The sequence below is a fragment of the Phoenix dactylifera genome, chromosome 3, assembly GCF_051530095.1.
Source record: "Phoenix dactylifera cultivar Ajwa chromosome 3, Ajwa_hap1_PhDact_Kaust_v1.1, whole genome shotgun sequence".
In the NCBI taxonomy this organism is placed as follows: Eukaryota; Viridiplantae; Streptophyta; class Magnoliopsida; order Arecales; family Arecaceae; genus Phoenix; species Phoenix dactylifera.
In genome coordinates this window covers 6,305,819-6,326,911 of record NC_143192.1, presented here as the reverse complement: position 1 = coordinate 6,326,911, position 21,093 = coordinate 6,305,819, and the positions used below count along the sequence as shown (strand labels likewise).

Sequence of the window (21,093 nt, the reverse complement as noted above, 5' to 3'; positions counted from 1 at the left end):
CCAAAAAATTCAGGTCCCGATCGAGTCCGAACCTATTGAACTTTTCTTTCATGTCTTGTCCCTACTCCTCTACTCCACCTCGGATGCTGGGCCCCCTCCTCCCTCGCCGCCCTTGTTCTTCTCAATCTCGCCACCTATGCCTGCTTCCGACTACCCCTCTCCCTCCTCCCCTATGGTTTCTCCCTCATTGGCCTCCTATGCTTCCTCTCCGATGACCTCGACACCAACTCCCTCCTCCCCCTCCCCAAGCTCTCCTCCCCTCTCCACCGAACATCAAGAGCAATAGAAATGAACTTGAAGATGCTGAGCCATCGGAGGCGCTCGTCGGTGGCATCGGCGGCCCAGAGGAGACCCTTGAGTAGGAACACTGGATCGGAAGGCGGGGAGCACCTCATCATCGATTAGAGAAGCCCCCAGAGGAGACTCCGTGGAGCCTGACGTGTGCCGGCCAGACTCCATCCTCATCGTCGTCTTCATCTTCGTCATTGCCAGCGAGGCCCACATCATACTACCGGGGTGGCGTCGCCACTCATGAGCGGGTTTGCACAAGAGGGAGAAGGAGTAGTCACAGTCGCAATGGCCGATTGTCGATGAGAGAGAGCACTCTAATGGGAGAGAGATAGAGAGAGATGCCCAATAGCAATGGAGAACAAATGGAGGATTTTAGACTTTTCTTTCGTATTTGCGATTTTAAAGTTATTGAGAGCGAGCAGGTCACGGTTTACGAAGGAACAGGTCGCAGTGCACGAACGGGTCACGTGGATGGGTCACGGCCCATGCATCGCTCTTACGGGCCTAATGGGTTTTCCGAATTCGGGTTGGGTTGGGTCAAACGGGCTGGATCAGGTTAGAATTTAGTAAACCCAAATCCGGAATGGGCTCTTTAAATCGGATTGGATCAGGTCTAAATGGGTGGGGCTGGGTCGGGTCATGGGTCCACCCGACCCATTTGCAGCCTTATCTCCCGTTTCCTCTTCCTCTCTCCCCTTTTCCATAGAAGAAGCAAGATGCCGACACCGTCTCCGGCGTCCCTAGGTTTCTCGGCCGCCTCCGTGCCCCTCCTCTCCGCCATCGTGGGCGGCGTCCTCGCCCTCCTCCTTTTCGCCGACTACTTCCGCCGAAAGCGGGCCGAAGTCGCCACGATAGCCGCCGCGGCCGCCGCCACCGATCGGAGCACCGCCGACCATAAGGCCCCGAAGCCCGCCCTCTCCGCCGCCAAAAAGTCTCAGCCGAGATCCCTCTCCCACCACACCAACAAGGTTTCTCAGATTCCATCTTTTCCCTGATCACCTGGATCGTTTCCACCACCTAAAACTTTTTTCTTTCTATTAAAAATTCCAGGACCAGAACAAGAAGCACCATGCTCTCGATGTTAACACGCTAAAGGGCCATGGGGATGCGGTTACTGCCCTCTGCTTCTCCTCCAATGGCCGCAATTTGGCAACTGGTGAGCTCATCGTTCTCTCATCTATCCATAATTCAATGCCGTGCTCTGTTGTTTGGACTCATAATGCTTAAAATTATGAATCTTTATTGCAGCTTGTGCTGATGGAGTTGTCAGAGTGTTCAGGATCGATGATGCTTCCAGTAAAAGCTTCAAGTATGGATTTTGTAATGACCGCTTTGTCTACAGCCGTCTATAATTTATTTGCATTTAATCATTTGGAAGTTCTGAATGCAGGCTACTGAGGATAAACTTGCCGGCAGGGGCACACCCGACGGCGATTGCCTTCTCTGAGGAGGCTTCATCTGTGGTAGTGGCAGCTCAGCTCCTCTCTGGTGCCTCTCTTTACATGTATGGAGATGTATTTGCCAAGCCTAATGGTGAGAGCAAGCAGCAGGCCAAGCTTCCGCTCCCTGAGATCAAATGGGAGCATCAGAAGATCCACGATAAGAGCTCTGTGTTGACCCTGGTTGGGGTTTGTGCAACATATGGAAACGGGGATGGGAGTACAATCATCGCTTCATGCTCAGAAGGTGTGTATATCTTTGTGGATGTTTGATGTTGGTGATAATGACAAATTGATAGAAATGGAGAATGAAATGTGTGTAGGTGGGGAACAATGGACTCGAATGTGATTACTGTATCTATTAGATTATCCTACATCAGCATCTAAAGTATCTTCTGTAAATTTGCATCAATGAGGGGGAAACCATTGGAGCTTTCATTTAAAAACCAGGATTGAGCTAATTAGGTTTTAAAGTGTCTATGTGTGCACATGTTTATGTACACAAACTCCCTAATGCCTATTTTACTTCATCTGCCAAATTTTGCATCTATTTTTCTTGCACCTGTCATAGATTGGTGATAGCAAAAAGATGTACTCTGAGGAAATTTCTTGTTGTCAAAGTTAATAGGTGCCAATCCTTGCACCTAGTCTATGTACCCTGTGTTATTTCTGTTATATGTTAGACCTTTCACCTCCAAAGCTTTCCACCATGAGGTCCATGACACTAGTTTTGCTTTCTACTTCATTTATGTAAATAACATAGCATTTGTCATACAAAATGGACTTTTTGCTAGTTTGAGGATAGACATTTGTATTTCTAGAAATGTAGTGACATTATGAGTTAAAATCCTTATTGCAGGCCCCTCCAAATTACAGAGGTATGTAACTTGTGCTAACTAATTTCTGCAGCTGCCACCCTTCCATGTCCTAAACACTGTCAAAAAGGTATTAAGTGAGCATACAAACTGTTGTTTTAGTAATTGGCTGCTATAGGCACTACAGTGGCTGCTATAGCAGTTTCGGGCCAGGCTAAACAACATAGCAGTGCTATATGACGCTTGGATATGAAGTGCCCAATATATTGGGTGATAACTGGCTATAGCATCTGCTATGCTACAGGTTCAAAGTGGCTGATTTGTTCCATAGTTTGCTAGACCGGTTTCTATTTAAAAAACTTGGACACCTTTAGTTCTGATGCTCATGGAGCAGACCTCCGAGAACTGTCAGATGATGATTTTCTATTGAAATTGTTGGTCATCAATTTGTCATTTGGAGTTCTTGTCTAGAGTCTAATGGAGTCTTATTGTCTATTGATAATGATAATTTGTTCGATGAATTATGTTATATGGTTGTGGATATCTTTCTTCTATGATTGATTTTATCTAACTGTTAACATATTTATTTGATTGTTGAAGTTATGTGATTCTCGATACTTTAATCTTATGAGTGATACTACTATGTTGGGCGGATAATGCTATTTGTCATTAGATTATGATTCTTTGCATTATATGTGTGTTGACTTGATATGATAATGCTATGTGGATGATGTTTTATAGCTTTTCACTTGATTCTTTTCATTGTTTCTTTTTGCATCAGAATAACATGAATACTTTTTGGTACTTAGTAAGAAAATATTAATAAATCTTAGTAGCCTGTTTTAGCTATGTAGCACCTACTATTAAGGTTTTAAATCCCGTGGGACAGGAGTGTCCTAGTTTCTCTATGGAATAGGACGTCCTGCTGTCTCGTCCCATCCTGGCGGTGGTCCCGATCATGCATCCGGGTAGATATCTTCTGTGCCTCTCCTCTTCTTTCCATTCTTTCTTTGTTCTCTTTCTTTCTTTTGTTCTTTATTTCCTTCCTTTTTTTCTTTTTCTTCTACATTCTTTTCTTTCCTTTCCATTTTCTTTCTTTTTGTATCCCTTTATTTCTTTTTTTGTTTCCTTTTTCTTTCTCTTTCCTTTCTTTCTTTTTCTTCTCCCTTTCTTTCTATCCTTTTTCTTCTTCTTCTTTCCTTTCACTTTTTTCTATTTTTCATCTTTCCTTCCTTCTCTCTTTCTTCTTCTCTCCCCACATGGATAGGTTTTGGAGTCCTGACCTTGTCTGGGTCCTATTTTCTCGCGGGAATGGGATGGAACGGTCGAGATGCCCCCCGTCCCAGCGGGACTTAAAATCTTGCCTACTATAGTACCCATTATTCACTATCCACTATGAAATCCCCAACTACTATGTCACTGCTTTCTGCTTTTTAATACATTGATATAGAAGTAAAGAAAGTAGTTAAGATGACTTGAAAGAGAAAACATGGAAGAGAGTATGCAAGTGAGAAACACATCGCTTAACCCCCTCCTCAAAAAAGAAAAAAAGTGCTTATGAATATATACTTACATATCTTATTTAGAGAAGTTCTTGTAGAATATAAAGGTAAACAACATGCATATAAATGAAGTTGGGAGGAATTGTAAGATAACAGAGGAAATCAAAGAACATTGAATTTGCTGTGTGTTACCCTAAACACTTTAAATTTTACCAATTTTAGAGTTTCAACACTCTTGAACACTTGGATGACATGGCATGATGCTCCAAGAATAGAGTGCCTTGCTTATATTAGCTAGGAGTTTGGATACTTGGCACTCTAATTAGAGTGTCCTAGTGAATAACATCTTATGACAATTGGTAATGCTTAAATTTTCAACTATATTTCCAAATAAAAATATTTGTTTAAAGTGTCTATAATCTTCTACTAAATTGTTACAACGACTTTTTTCTTTGATGTTATTGTAGCATGAATGTAGTTTACTTTGATGTTATTGTAGCATGAAGGTAGTTTACTTTAACTGGTAGGCTATTGGCTAGTCTACGTATCTTTCTATTGTTATAAATTTTATATGCAAAATTGTTTGCCTGTCATGATTTTTTGAGGTCAAAATATTGAAAGTTTGGAGATAGCCAAATAGTTGAAACTTGCGTTAAGTGTCTTGAGCTTAGAAGATTGTGGTAGTGCTCAAGAGTCTAATTTGATAGTATTAATGCAATTTTAGTCATATGGAGACATTTATAGTGTTAAGCCTGATATACGTTGTCGACACATTTCCTAATGGCTTAAACTTTTGCTAAGAAGTAAGGTAAGAAGGTATCGAAGCTAAGTTTGATGTATAATATTGACCCATTTCTTCCTAGCTAAAAGCTTTTGGGTCAAGTCTTTGTAGCTTGGTTGATGGATAGCCAAGGCTTTGTTGGTATATCAATATCAAGCAATATCCAGTCGGGGATGGTAGGCATTTTGAATGCAACAACAATGAAAAGTTCCTAAATGCCCTGAAGAGAAATAGATAAGATCACTTAAACAATAAATATGTGGTAAAAGCGGTACATCATACCGTATCGAACTGGGCAGTATAGAGTATACCGTACGGGCGCTACAGAGCATACTGTACAATACTGGTTCGGTGTTGATATATGGTATAAGGGACAAACCAACACTCGGTACGCTGAACCGGCTCTCGTACCGGACGTACTGATACATTGACAGGGTGGTACCGATGTGGGGCCTGGTACCGAGACGACGTACCATGGGTAAAAGAATTCTTGGCTCTCCATGAAGCAAAAAAGAATTCAAGATACAAAATGAAAATTTGATGTTAAAAGCAATTATGGCTAATTGCACAGAGCTGGCCAATAGGTACATTTGAATTGTAATAGTGCAACTAAGATATAAAATAAATTTTGCAGGTTACTTAAAAATTACATAGCCATATTGAAACAAAGTCCCTCCACCAAGTCGATCATTAAAAAAGAAAATGTTGCCAGCCAAATATATCATCAGAGCGTGTCATATAGAGTATAAGATTATGAAAGCATTCCAAGATTAACCACAAATTTTCTTATAGTGAATAGAAACTTCTTGAAACAAATTTATGAATAAACTAAGGACCTCCTAGATACATTTTACACAAAATAGGACCCCTAGTCTCACATAAACTAAAGAACTATCTGTTGACATGCTTAAAACTCACACAAAAATTGCTTATAAAGTAGTTGCACGATAGTTTTAGAATTAGATGACAACTTAATATTTACATGATGAAAAGTCAAATGATGAGTTTACAAGTTACTAGACCAACCAGTCCTAATAATAGTTTTGAAAATCAGGACCATGAGAAAAAGAAAAAAATTGGCTAACATCATTCTCTCCACTAAATTTGAGTGCAGCAAATTACTTCCCTTGATCAAACAGTAGTTATGCAAATAGCCTCCTTTGGTGAATGAACTTGGTTCGACTATCTTCAGTCCTTCATGTGACTTGCTGCTGTCTTGCAAGATATAGTTTTTTGATGCTTGGCATCTTTATTATTGTCTAATAGCTCAAATAAGTTTCATTCTTACTCTAGTCATCAGAAAATCACCTGTTTGGTGGGAACCACTGAATTATTTGCTGCGAAGAATCTTCTGCAATGAGCAGTTCAGTTTACCATGTTTTCCTTTGCCTGCAAGAGTTAAAATTCTTTCAGGACATATGCATATTTTGGTGTTTATTGTGTCATAAGAGAAGTTTCCTGTAGCATTCTCTTAAGAGGCTTCTGCTGTACAATTGTTTCTAGCAATCACCAATCACCTTCTATTTCAGGGACTGATATTAAAGTTTGGCATGGTAAAAGCGGGAAAGACTTGGGAACTGTTGACACGAATCAGCTGAAAAACAACATGGCTACTGTTTCGCCAAATGGACGTTTTCTGGCTGCTGCAGCCTTTACTGCAGATGTGAAGGTTGGTTTTCTTTGTACGGCCCTAACGACTTGGTGGTGCCACATTACATTACTATAGGAAGTGGGTCTGATCTTCATGAATTCTAAGTACTTTTTTTATCGCCAGAGGAAGTAGTTCAGGCAGACTTTAACCAATAGACAAAAGCAACTTCCCCATGAAATTTTGGTGCCTTGACTACTGAACCAAAGGGCCTATTAGCAATACTTGAGACCTCTTTCAGTCATGAATCACCAAAATTGTTTAAATTCAGAAAAAGAATATATTGAACTAGCGGTGTCATATATAAAGTATATAGAATTAGCATACCTTTGCTGCTATAGAAATGTATATGCATATATTTTCATTGCCATTTACCTCTATACTTTTTAGTAGTTATGATTTGGAAGTTTTACAATATGGTGCTTCTGCTTCTATAAGATTAATGGACCTTTGCTGCTATGAAAATGCATCTTCATATATTTGAATTTCCTTATACCTCTTTATTTTTTAATAGTTATGATAGTGGAGTTGTACATGATGGTGCTGCTGCTGCATTGATTTTTACTCAAAAGAGTTGCACTGAATTATTGTAGGATGCTGGTGCACATTGTTTTATTTTTTAACAAAATGTTTCATTGTGTTGCTAAAGATTGATATCATATGGAACCTTAAGACTTCTCAAATTTGGATTTATTTTATATTATTATTGTTTTTGTATATAGACAGTTAATGGTAAGGAAGTTGTCTAAAAATGTAATACTTGTAAGTTATAGAAAGTGTTGCTTAAAGGTTTTACCTTGGTGGCATATTCATAGAGAGAGAAGCTCAAGGAAAAAAATTAGAGATTTGCATGGTCCCCAACCTCCTAGGCAAGGAACCTTTCAGATTTTCCTCTTTTCCATCAAGCTCTCTGGATTTTGAGGCCCTATGGCCTTGTGCAGCCTTACTAAATGAGTATCACTTCTTATTCTTTGGAGAGCCCAATATTTTGTGCATCACTTGTTGTTCCTCAAGGGTCATGTCCTGTTCTTATTGTGTCTTCGCATCCTTGAAGCATCATAGCTAAGAACCATTCAACCCTAGATTTCTAGCTTAAGGTGGCATGTAGGATGGTCTAAGGCCCTATTTTGGGTTTGCTTTTGGAGGGGCCAAAAGCGCTTCTAGGCGATATATAGTTGTTTGGTAAAAAACACCTAAAACAACTTTCTGTTCCTCCCAGAAGCTGAAAAATCTTTACTTGGCAAAAGTTTCAATTTGGAGCTTCTCTACAAAAGCTATTTCTAAAACCCATTAAGAAGTTGTTTGTATGACTAAAATACCTCTAACCAAAAATAATTACATTATTTATTATAATATTTAGATTAAATTAAAATATATAAATTTTAGATTTACACTATATTATATTAACGTAAAAATAATATTATAATATAATACTATTATATTATTATACTAAAAAATAATATCATGTCATATATTATAATAATATTATATTGTTTAATAATATATTAAATATGTTAATAATAATTGTAATACTTTATATTAAAATGTTTTATTATAATTACTGACTAATATTTGATACATTGTATTATGTTATGTTATGTTATATCATATCATATTATATTAATAATATAATAGTATATTATTTTTTAAATAGATTATTATATTATATTATATCACATTGTATCATATTATTATACTACTCTAATAATATAATAGTATTATTATAGTATATTATTATATTATTATACTATAGTATAGAATATTATATTATATTATACTAATATTATGAAAATACTATGTTACTATCGTTATTATATCATAATAATCATATTTTAATAGTATAACATTATTGTATTCCTATAATATTATACTATAATACTATAATATTATTACTATTTCAATATTATACTGTCCAAAGTAATTGTTTGATTCTATCCGTGAGATCTGCGAGAGATACAGAAAGAAAGTGCGTTCTCCCGCCGAAGAAAGAGTCAGATGATTGTCCCATCAAAGGCTGAAAAAAGTCTACGTGCGCCGAACCGGTACCGGTTCGGTACCAGTACCGAACTGGCAACAGCGCACGCAATGCACTGTGGCAGTAAATGCTACAGCCGCTGCCAGAATGGCATTTAATGCCACTCTATGGCATGAAAAATGCCACAGAGCGCCCGAAGGCGTATTGGTGTGAATTGGTTCGGTTCGCATCGATACAAGGCGGTACCGGGCTTGTACCGGTGCGAACTGATCCTGTTCGCATCAGTATGCCCTCTGTACTATTCGGTTTCGGCCCCATAGAGGCTGAAACTATTTTTCACTGCTGTATTGGACCAGTCAGGGATCGGACCGATCCGGGCTGAACCGGCTGGTACAAGCTGGTTCAGCATACCATGAGTCAAAGTAATATAATTTGTAAATTAAAAATATTTTATAATAATAGTTCTAGTACAAAGAGTTAAAAAATTAAAAGTACTATGTGATATCCTTTATTATCATTTTCTCATACTAAAAGCATTTTCTTAGCAAATAGCAAACAACTTTTTATTAAAAACTCTACTAGCCAAAAAAAAAAAAAATCTACTTCCAAAAGCTTTATTGAGAAAAATTCTACTACCAAGAGCAATTCCAAATAGGGCCTAACTCCCTCATCCTTTGGGCAATGGCTCATGTGGCCCGGAACCTATCTAGGAGCTTGTGGTGGTGGCCCATGATAGGTAATTTTGGGCTTCGTTGTCTCTTCATTGGCTCAAAACATTCTTGAGGGTTCTTAGATTGTGGGATGTCAAATTCCACAATTTTTTTTTGCTATATACTGTTTCAGCCTTTCAGGCCTATGAATTTATATGCAGATATTGCCTCCGTCTGGATGGGAGCTTCTAAAATCTAAACTCTTCACGATTCAATGGGATATTCTATTTATAGTGCACCTAATATGGTTTTATTCTATAGAAATTTATGTTCTTAATGTCTGTTGCGAACATTAAGTATGTTCTACCTGAAATGATTCATTATTGCAACCCTATATTACCTTGGCATGTCCAGTTTTCTCATAGACATCATGAAACCAAATATCTTTTCCATTTTCTAGTCATGTTGACTACTACATAATGTTGCTGAAACACACAGTATTAAGGATTGATCTGATTATGCTTGTTACTTAATTTTGTTCTCATGTGCCTTTTGACATCGTACTGTTTCTTAATTGTGTTGATACATTTTTGAGTTTTCACCTTCCAGAATGCAATAGTCTAACTTTTTTTTCCCCTTTGTTAAGGAAGTCTTCTGGAATGTCATTTTTCTCTAGGGGAGTCTTGCATGACATCCTCTTTGGATGCTTTGAAATGTGACTTTGTCAAAGCAACCTTCTAAGTGCTGATTAATAATTTTTTTTAAAACTTTTTGCTCCATTTGTCTTTCAGGTTTGGGAGATCATCTATTCCAAGGATGGTTCAGTGAAGGAGATTGTGAAAGTTATGCAACTTAAGGGTCATAAGGTAAAACTTGCTCAAAATTGTGTTACATGCGAATGCATTTAGCCTAAGGGTCATAAGGTAAAACTTGCTCAAAATTGTGTTACATGCGAATGCATTTAGCCTTCTTTTGTTATGCAAAAAGATTGCATGAATTTATGCCAATCGAATACAATCTATGGATGGACAATGCTACTATCTTTATTATCATTATGGTCATTTGCAATTGGCGAAAGAAGATATTTTTAGTGCTAATCAAAGATTGTGTAACTGTCACATGTTAAAAGATATTGTTGGTGATGAATGTCCACCATGAGGCTTGTAATTGTTCCACTAGAAAGGAAAGTTTCAGACGTGGATGGTACTAATGCTTTTGTAAACATTCGATTTCACCTGGATTGCTAGTCTTATTTTGCATGCTTATTCTATTTCTTCCCCACTCTCTCTCAAGAGTGTCGTTGCCAGCAAGGGATATGAGTTTAGGAATCACCATGAGTGCGGGATATGGGAAATCATATATGAAAAAGGTTCTTAATGCTAGAAATTGGAAACTATATAGTAAGATAAGCAACAAAACTATGGAAAAAGTATAGAAAGAAGTTTCTAAGCAATAGGTTCTCACTTGCTCAATCAAGGAGCTTAATTTGAAAAAAAAATGGATATATGCCCAATGTGAGTGTTGATAAATAGACTCCTCTTTTCTAATAGAAATGCCTTTTCTTTATATGATGAAACTAAAGAGGTGCATGGAAATCTTATAATTCTTAAATTAGAATATGTATAATATTATAAGTCACATAATAGTGAAGGCCTCATGCTTTTCCCTTTCCCTTTAGGGTTTAAATAATGGCGATTGGCAGACAGACATATAGGGGTGTTGGTAGTGATTGGCTGCAACTTTGGGTAGTGGAGGGTGGCGCAACAACTACTCCCCCATCCTTACCCTCTTTTATCCCATCTATTGTCACTCCCCATCTCTCTCTCTGCATGAACAATGATGGATGGAACTTGGCACTAGTACCACCCTTGGGACATTGAAATCGACTAGATAGGTATGTACCAACTATATTAGTTTGTATGGATCGATATTGACAAGCTGTATCAATTTTGTACCGGTTGATTTGCATTTTTGTTGATTCTGAGGGTCTTGGTAGGCACCGACCATATAAATACCATACCAGTGCCATACCATTTTGGGACAATGATTAATTGGTATTGGTATTTATAAACACGATGCAACCACCTGGTGTAGAGCATATTGTACTATACTGGTAGGGTAGTAAAAGTGGTATGACCCTTGTATAGAGTGTTGGTACCGCGGTATGTATTGTACCAACACTTGGTTACGGGTGTAATGATTGGGCATCGGTAAATGGTCCATTACTGAGATTCCAGACCTTAATGACAACAATGGATGGTCGATGGTTACAGTAGGAAGGAGCGGTTTCCTCTTCCTCTGTGTGAATGCTGGAGTCTCCAGATTCATTTCTTAGATGAATGTGAATCTATTTCCCGAACAAATTTTCTAGAATAATCTAAATTGATTAGGAAACTCGTTTCCAATTAACTAATCTCTAGAGCAGGAAGACTATAAAGGAAGGTTTTACTGCCTCAAATTGCCCGATTTTGGCGTACCAAGCTATACTAGGGGTGGATCGACATGGTTCTGCCCCTAAGTTTGAGAAACTGGTAAGGGAGGTGGAGAGGGAAAGGAGAGAGGAAAAGAGAGAGAGAGGGAGAGGGCAGCAAAGAGAAAGAGAGAGAGATGGAGGGAGGGAGAGAGAGCTTTCGAAGCCTCCTCTCCTTTGCAATGCTGTAATAGGGGGCAGAGCCCTTGTTTTAAAACAAAATTGGGGATTTAACCTTTTTTTCTGATTTTTTTTAAAGTGAAGTCGGTAGTCATTGCTGATACAAGAGAGCTGATTATGGTCTTGCCCTTACTCCATTGAAGTTTTGAAAAGGAAGATGGATTCCCTCGTAGATTTTGTGTTGAATATGTAGAATTAAATGCATGGAACTGAGATCTCTAATATAGTCTGGTAGTGATGGTTTATGTAGAGGAACAAGAATTTGAGTTGCTGTAAGTTGATAACATATCTGAATTTGAGTAGGGTTAACTACAAAAGCTAAAATGAAGATTCGTAAGATCTTATATCTTTTTTTTCCTGGTATAGCTTGCTTAGGAACTTGGCTTTGTACTTTATTTTGGCTTAAAAGGTTTAATTTCACATTGGTACCTCGTGTTAGTTTCATTATTTTCTTCAATGTTCAATTTGTGACTGTTGGTGTTTTTGCGGCTGTTATTTTGTTGGTTTATCTTTGTCAACTGTTTTATGTAATTTTCATTATTTGGTCCTTTTAGTCAGATTGCTACTAGAAAGTACTAAAAAGATACATGTTAAAATGACATTGATTTGTTCTCAGAGCGCGGTAACTTGGTTGTGTTTCACTCCAAATTCAGAGCAGATAATTACGGCATCAAAAGATGGTTCCTTACGAATATGGAATATCAATGGTATGTTCAAATAAGATAACTGAATGCTTTACTTGAGCACCCAAAGATCAGTACTGTAGGAAATAGATTGCGATTGCAATGCTGCTCTATTAGCTTTATCTTTTCACTGCCTTTGCTATCTCAAAAGTTGAAATAGCTTTTGCACTTCAGTTAGCTGATCTAGATCAAATACCAATTTGTTCATATTACTATAACATTGAATATTTGCAGTTGCTATATTTGAATGCTTTTCATTCCAAGGTTTCAATATTGCTGCTATCCAAGGTTTGCCGTCTCAATACCGAACCCTGTACCGGTGCCACACTAGCACCATGTCGGTACGGTACGGTATGATATGAAATTTTTTCGGCATATCGAGTGTCGATACGCCATCTATACTGGATACCGGTACCGAACCAGTACGGTGCGGTATGTGCCGAATTGTCCGATACAGTACGTGCCAAACTGTCCGATATTTGCTGGTATGGCGAACCATGCTGCTATCCCTCAACATGAATTCTATGTCATAATGTAAATAGCAACTGTTAGCTCAGTCAATCCTTGACTGGAATTTTTGAAAATAAAATAATATGGCTGTTATTAGCCATTGTAGTGGGAGATAACGGGCAACTGCTGCAAAATAACAGCATTATTTGTTCATGTCACTGATCATAGAATAAAATATTACTTTTGCGGTGACATGCCAACATGGAAATATGAATTAAAATAAAATATTTTCTAATCAGACAGACAGTGAAAATGTCAAATAATGACTATTTTTCCTGCTATATGACAACAATTAAAATAGGATAACAGCTCAATAACAGCCATAATTTGAATAGCTGTTTCATACATTAAATGTAATGAGGGGCCTTTGTACTTGTTATAATGGTTGCTATTTTAACAATATTTTGTTTTATGGATTATATTGTGAACTTTCTTAACAACAATTTCAAATTTTAATATGTCTATTTATCTTTAGTTCAACATCGACAAATTACTGTATGATAGACCAAGGAAGCTACTTAGACTGAATTTTTGTCTTTGATTGTTGAGTAATTGGAGTCCTCTGTATCATGATAAAGCCTTAATATAATTTCCCTGCAACCTTAACTTGTATGCTTTCTTATATTGATTATATTTTCATTCCTAATAATTGGTAAATGCGGATATTTAAGGCCAACCCAAATAGTTGGAAAAGGCTGGATGTTTATGGTAATGGAATTCTCGACTTTTCCAATAACCTGTTCATATTATGTAAGCATCATTTCCTATTGAGAACAGCAGCCCATTTCATATACTATGCATATGATTTATCTTGACCATTAATGATGATCACGCAGACACTTCTGTTTTTCTAACTTTGTTGCTCCTTGCTTCTGATTGTTCTATCTCTTTAGTTCGATATCATCTTGATGAGGACCCGAAGACCCTAAAAGTGTTTGCAATTCCACTTCATGATGCCAAAGGCTCTGTTTCACACTATGACCGCATTAGCATCTCTCCCAGTGGAAAAATTCTGGCAGTCACTAGTGGCTCAACATTGCAATGGTTATGTGCTGAAACAGGGAGGGTTTTGGATACAGCTGATAAAGCACATGAAGGTTCGTGAAGTTTATATGCCCTTACTCTCTTGTGGCTTAGTCATTCTCTGACTTTTTTTTTTGAATTTTAATTGTTGATATCTATTTTAAATTGACTGATATGGTACCTGTAATATTGGCCTTAGTGTGAGGTTCACTGATTGTGCTTTGCTAATTGTTGAGGTCCTTGTTAAATAGAAAGAACAATAGCAAAAAGAATAGCCTGTAATTGGAAAGCTGATTCCTTGTTAGGTTTTGTTACCATGCTAGGCCTGGTCAGGATATTTCTTGATTTGGCTATATTTTTACACTCTTGCTGTCCCTTGATATATTTTCTTTTCTTTCTTTTTCCTTTTTCCTTTTTTTGCTAAATGTGATAAATTTGACTAGATCATATGGTTAGTGGTGATGGGGGGAAATGATAGTCATGTCTAAGGCAATGGATGCTTTCCATGATGGTCGAGGTTAGGAAGTCATGGCAAAGAGGTTTGAGAGGGGAATGAAAGAGCATAGCAAGATGGAATGTAGTGGGTACTTGTAGGGTTCTTTAGAACAACTATGTTGGATATCCATGATTTAGATAATGTTATGTGTTAGTAGTTAGCTTTTTGCTCAGCCAACAGCCTTCTGCCACATATCATGAGTTTGACCAAGCCTTACTAGTTGCGCTTTAGAGGTCTTTGAACCTTTATGATCTAGTGACAACTACTCCTAAGTATAGCTCAAAAGAACACAAAATAGAAGATCTGTATTAAATTATACTTTTGGATGAATTAGAATGTATCTGGCATTGGAAAACATCAACCTTGGCTTTCATACCTAGACAGCATGCAAAATCATATGGTTTATGGTTATCTATTGGTACACAGGGTTAGTTTTGTTCATGCATGGGACTTTTGAAGCCTAAGTGTGGTGATCGACAAATTTGGTGGTGACCTCTCTTGCATTTGTTCCATGTGCCACTATGAAATTGTGACATATACCTAATTGTTCTGTTCATCTAATCTTGTTCATGTTGTTGGTTTTGATTTATGAGGTTTAATTATCATGTATTTGCCTATGTAATTCAACCAAAAATAATCAAATGATGCTGTATTGTGTCAGGTGTAATGCTAGAAGTTGGTTGTCTCTAATGAAGGCATGTAGAAATAATATAAACAGAAGAAACAGGAAATACATACACATACACACGTGCAAGGATGCCATCTGTTGGACCTTTCTTTTATTGTATTATGAAGATGCTTTAACTGAATGGTTTAGACATGATATTGCTAATATTTAGTTGCTTCATATCATGGTTTCAAGTTCAAGTGCTGGTCCATGCTGGCCAGCATGGACAATGCAAGGGCCAATACCAGCACCCAACGCTGGTTAGCACAACACCTACTAATTTATTATTAAACACTGTTAATTAAAAATCTATTTTTTTTTCTTTTTTTATATTTCACCATGATGTGGCATGTTTGCCAGCATGGCATGTGCCTTGTTGACTAGTGGACTTTGGCAAGCTCACGAGCATCAACACTTTGAAACAAGGTTCACCACCTCGGTACTAGATCTCGTACTGGTACTATCCTAATGCAGAGTCAGTACGCCCGATATGGTATTTGGTTTGGCATACCAAATATCAGTACATTCCCTATATCGTACAACGGTTCGGTACCGGTACAGTACAGTATGGTCGATACAACAAACCTTGCTTTAAAACCTCTCTCTTTACTCTCTCTTGAAGAGGATGGGGCGCTCGTTCGACCTATAGGAGATGGACAAGCCAATCCCCATTTTCATCCTCATTGTCCGAATTGTCATAGAGAGAGTGGACGATGAATGAAAGAAATGGTATTTGGATGCCCAAGTAGAAGAATAAGACCGCATGGAGAATACAAAAGAGCAGATAAAGGAGCAAGGTCTTCAAGAAACGTGGCATTCAATCACAGAATCCTTTGACAACTAACATAGAAGTACATCGAAAAGGGTTGATTATTCTTTTTATAATCTCTTCTTTATGCGCTTTACCCCTTTTTATTATATCTATTTATTAGGTAAGGCATCTTGCATTAGCATGTAAGAGAATCACGTAGTTTCAGAATGGTCCAAAATCCAAATGTTCCTTAATAATGCATATGATATGAGCTAGCTAATCTCCTTCCTTTGTAAGGTATGGCCATATTAAGTTCTAATTCATAATTATATGTAGATGGGCTCATTTGTTGCAAATTTAGTGTGTATCCCACCTCTTGGAGCATGATGATTAGCTCGAAGGACATGTTAAAGAGTTATTTTGTTGTCCTGCTTTCTTATCATGTTGATTACCGCATCATGCAGGTGACATCACAGGCATTGCTTGGGCTCCTCAATTGATTCCTATGGGTAAGAATCTTCAGATTTCTTTACAACTTCTGCAACTTCTCAAGACTCTGGTGCTTTCTATCTGCCTTTAGATATATGATTGCTTTATGGCTTGCCTGGGTGCATGGTGGAAATTACTAGAGGATTAACCAAGGGATTGAAGTGATGCTACTAAAGAATCCTAAAATTTACTTGGCGTTGCTTAGTTTTCTGTTTGGCTAATTCTTGTGAATTGTTCGCAGAAAATTTACTATGATCAAGAGTAGCAATTAGAAGCCTGTTGATGTGCATGTGTAAATATTCTTCAAAGTTAACCTAATTTTCATCATATGGATCATAGAGTTAAGAAAGCATACATTTAAAGAGTAAAAAAATCATTTAAGCTGAGTAAAGGAACTCTATTTTACTGATGGATATGTGGGTAATGCCTCGCTGGATGATTAAAACATTAGGACAAGCTTGATTTCAAACAAGCACGAAAAGAAAGTTTAGACATTAGCAATCCTGCCATCATCTCTTTGTTCCTTGAAATGGTGCATGGATCACTTCTTCTATGCCTTAGGAGCAATCTGAAACTTAGCTCATGCTTCATAAACATTGGATCTCCAATGAGGTCCCCCTTCAGCACAGCCACCATCTATCAGTTAAGAAGCCTCTGTCTTTCTTAGGATTGCTACCTTTGTCTTCTTCCACCTCATCTAGGAATCTTTATTGGAAGGCCTTCAGTGCAAGATCCACTTTGTCCTTCAGCCCTGCATTCTCTCGCCTGTTTTATTCAAACTACCATTTTCTACAGAATTCTACTTGTTCCCATTGATGGCCTTTGCACTTGATCCATGCTATCAAGTCCTTGCTGCTCCTTATGTCCACTCCTAACCCCACCTCAAACCTTAATTCAGCACAGAGATACAGAACTGACAGAGAATTCCTGATGGAGGGGCAGACAGTCACCATCTTTTAGTTAACAAGCCTCTGGTTTTTATAAGATTGCTACCTTTATCTTCTCCGACCTCATCCAAGCATCTTTACTGGAAGGCCTTCAGGGCAAGATCCACTTGGCCTTCCACCCTGCATCCCCTCCCATATTTTATTCAAGTCACCATTTTCTACATAAATCCACTTGTTCCCATTGGTGGTCTTTGCACTTGATCCAAGCTATCCTATCCTTACTGCCCCTTATATACATACATACGTACATATATATGTATACATACATACATATATATATATATATATATATATATATATATATATATATATATATATACATACACATATATATATATATACTTATATATATATATATCTCTCTACAGGTACATATACACATATTTATGTATATAAAATTATATATATATATATATATATATATATATATATATGTATATATATGTATGTATACATCCATACGTACGCATGTATGCATCCATACGTACGCATGTATCCATAGATATGTATGCATGTATACATTTATACCGTATTGATGGAGGGGCAGCTAGGGCGGTGTGTTTAGAGGCCATTTGGTTGCCTACAATTCCAATTGTTGCAATAGAAAATGCAATTGCAATTGGAATTGCTACAATTAGAAATGCAAATGCAAAAAATATGTTCGGTTGTCATGATTAGCAATTTCAAATGCTTCTTACAGCTATTTGGTAGTATGGTGCAAAAAGAGGTGTAGTAACCTTGCAAATAATCAGATAAGTTTACCCCTTCAAAAGTGGTGAACTACTTTCTTTTTTCATTGTTATGTTTGAATAATAGATGGCCATCTATTAGCTTCTTCTAATGTTATATAATATATAATTTTTCTCAAAAAATATATAGTATAATAATATTAAATATAAATTAATAATTATAATATCATTATTTATTACATGGCAATGGTGTATAATAAATATAATAATATATTGAAATTAATGAGTAAGTTCTTAAGATATTGTTATGTAGCAGTATATAATAATATTTCAACTATTATATAAAATATGACAATAAATTATACAAAATATCTTATGAAATATTTAATTAAATTATATGATATTGTTTGTTTGTATAATTGTTTTGTAGTTATAGTAATCATATAATAGTAAAAGTATAATAACAATAATTGCATTATTATAATGACGACAATTATATTATTATATAATAATTAAATACAATACATATTATATTAGTATATTATATATTATTAAATGATTATAATCATATTTGATAATAGATATTAAAATATTAAATATTACGACAAAATTACAATATTATAGAAATTTTATTATTACTAATATAAATAACTGTAACAATAATCATGTTATTCTAAAAATCATTATATAGCGATCATTTTAATGTAAAAATATTATTATTATTTTTATAATTCAAAATAAAAATCTTATAATATCATAAGTCCTATTATTGTGATAATTATAATAAAATTTGTAATCTTATTGTTAAACTATTGTTATGATATTTATGAAATATTTAATTAAATTATATGATTGTAGTTGTAGTAATTATATAATAGTAAAGTACGATAACAATAATTGCATTATTATAATGTATATAATAATGAATTCTAATACATATTATATTAGTATATTATATATTATTAAATGATTATAATCATATTTGATAGTAGAGATAAAATATAAAACATTACTAAAAGGTTACAATATTATAAAAATATTATTATTATTAATATAAATAACTGTAGCAATAATCATGTTATTCTAAAAATCATTATATTGTGATCCTTTTAAAGTAAAAAATAATAATATTATTTTTATGATTAAAATAGAAATGTTATAATATCATAAGTCCTATTATTGTGATAATTATAATAAAAATTGTAATCTTATTGTTAAATGATTGTTATGATATTATAAAAATAGTTGTTGATGTAATAGATTGTTATAAAATCATTTTATATAGTTACATATATTAAATTATAGTTTAAATTAAGCTAGTGAGAGGCTGTGAGGATACAAGATAGGTGGGATAGGATTTGCAACCTGAGTCAACTGTTATTGTGGTTGTTTTTAACCTACAGTACTAAATGCAACTTTTTGGGCCCTTTTTTTTTGCAATTGAATTGCAAGCAACCAAGTAGCTTCATTAGCTGCTTGCAATTCCAATTGCTTGCATTTGGAATTGTAAACTTCTGTATCAGCAAAGCGTGGCAGGGCTTCAGAAGGAACAGAAAAGGTGGAAAGTGTGGTAGAACTTGGAAGAGATCTTGAAGAAGAGGCCATGGGCATTGTGGACTTGTGCATACAAGTTGTGGGGGAAAATTGGGACCCACCGGTTTTTTCTTTAATTCTTATGGAACTGCAGAATTACTATTTTTTTTCTGGGCTATGACTAGATATCCGAAAAGCCACTTAGGAATTATTTACCCTATGGTTTAGGAAAACATCCGAAAGCCCATATTCTGTAAAATCTTATGGTTTTCTTTGTGCACTTAAACAGGCTGTAGCATGCAGTTGTTGGTTTGAGTGAATCTTGACAGCTCATAACTCAGGCTATTGGCTTGTCATTGTTAGATCAAATTGATGTTGACAACCCATAAACCTGGCCACTTGATTTAATTGCTCAAGTATTTCTTGAATCAGTAGCTCCAAAATGTGACAGAACCCAAGGTCAGATTAGTTTGTCCAACTTGGTTCCTCTTGATGAGCACCCCAGATACAACCAAAGATACATCATGAATAAACTTTGCCTAGTTACGAGAGTGTTGTAGTATTTACCACCAGACCGCTGTTATATACAGTAGCATTTAATAGGTCTAACCACGTTTACTTATTGGTACACTGGATTGCTTATATCACTGTTTCCTGCCAACTTTTGCAGGTGGTGGACCCACTATGGTTTTAGCCACAGCTGGTGCTGACAAAAAAGTGAAACTGTGGTTGGCTCCACAACACCACCCTTCATGAGTGATGCACCATAATCAGCTTCTGCAGAGATTTTTGGTCAGTTTTGCTATGGAGTATATCAAAGTGCGTCACAAATCTAACCTGGATCCCTCTGCTTTTATAGTTTTCATGTTCTGAAAAGCAGTATCACAGCTAAGTTACAATAGAGACATAAAGTGCCCAAATGCCAAAAATTTGTTCACCTGCAAATCAATTCAATTTGGGTAGTAGCTTGACATGCGTTCTCAAGTTTGTGTTCAGAGATTGGGAACAATGTATTTGTCTGATATTTAGTGCGATAGAATATCTGGTAGTTTGTATGTTGAACTAGTTCGATTCAAGTTTGCTCTCAAATAAGGAGGATGTGGCTTCATAGAGGAACTATAGCTAGTATGTGAGATTTAATTTTCTCAACGAGTTCTGAGATCGATCTCTCTCTCTCTCTCTCTCTCTCTCTCTCTCTCTCTCTCTCTCTTATTATGAGATTGAGCACAACTTGAGGAGATTAGCAAGGATTTGGTGGATTCTCATTGCTTATCTGGGTATTACTTTTCTATGTTTCTTAGGCTCCATTTGGCAAATTTTTTGGTGGGTTAGAAAGCACTTTCTGGCCCTCTAAAAATATTTTTAGAGGGTACAGTGATATTTGATAAAAATTGTAAAGTTGTTTTGGATTTGTCAGAAAACTAAAAACGTCTATTTGGAAAAAAAACTCTATTTTGGGGCTTTTTTTCAAAAGTATTTTTTGTGCGAATAAGTAAATCCCTCCGAGGGAGACGAGGCCACAGGCCGAAGGGGGGTAACGACCAATTCCCAGGT

The 21,093-nt window shown here is 36.3% G+C and overlaps 1 protein-coding gene across 1 annotated transcript; it reads left to right on the top strand.

Annotated features, from left to right (window-relative positions):
* The first annotated feature begins 915 nt into the window (after positions 1–915).
* LOC103713393 (Transducin/WD40 repeat-like superfamily protein) lies at positions 916–20,655 on the top strand. Its single transcript, XM_088717563.2, has 10 exons — positions 916–1,259; positions 1,342–1,447; positions 1,540–1,600; positions 1,682–1,977; positions 6,358–6,497; positions 9,893–9,967; positions 12,368–12,458; positions 13,838–14,041; positions 16,346–16,390; positions 20,210–20,655. The coding sequence occupies exons 1-10, from the start codon at positions 1,008–1,010 to the stop codon at positions 20,293–20,295; spliced, it is 1,356 nt and encodes a 451-aa protein (XP_088573689.2). The 5' UTR covers positions 916–1,007; the 3' UTR covers positions 20,296–20,655.
* Positions 20,656–21,093: the final 438 nt, after the last annotated feature.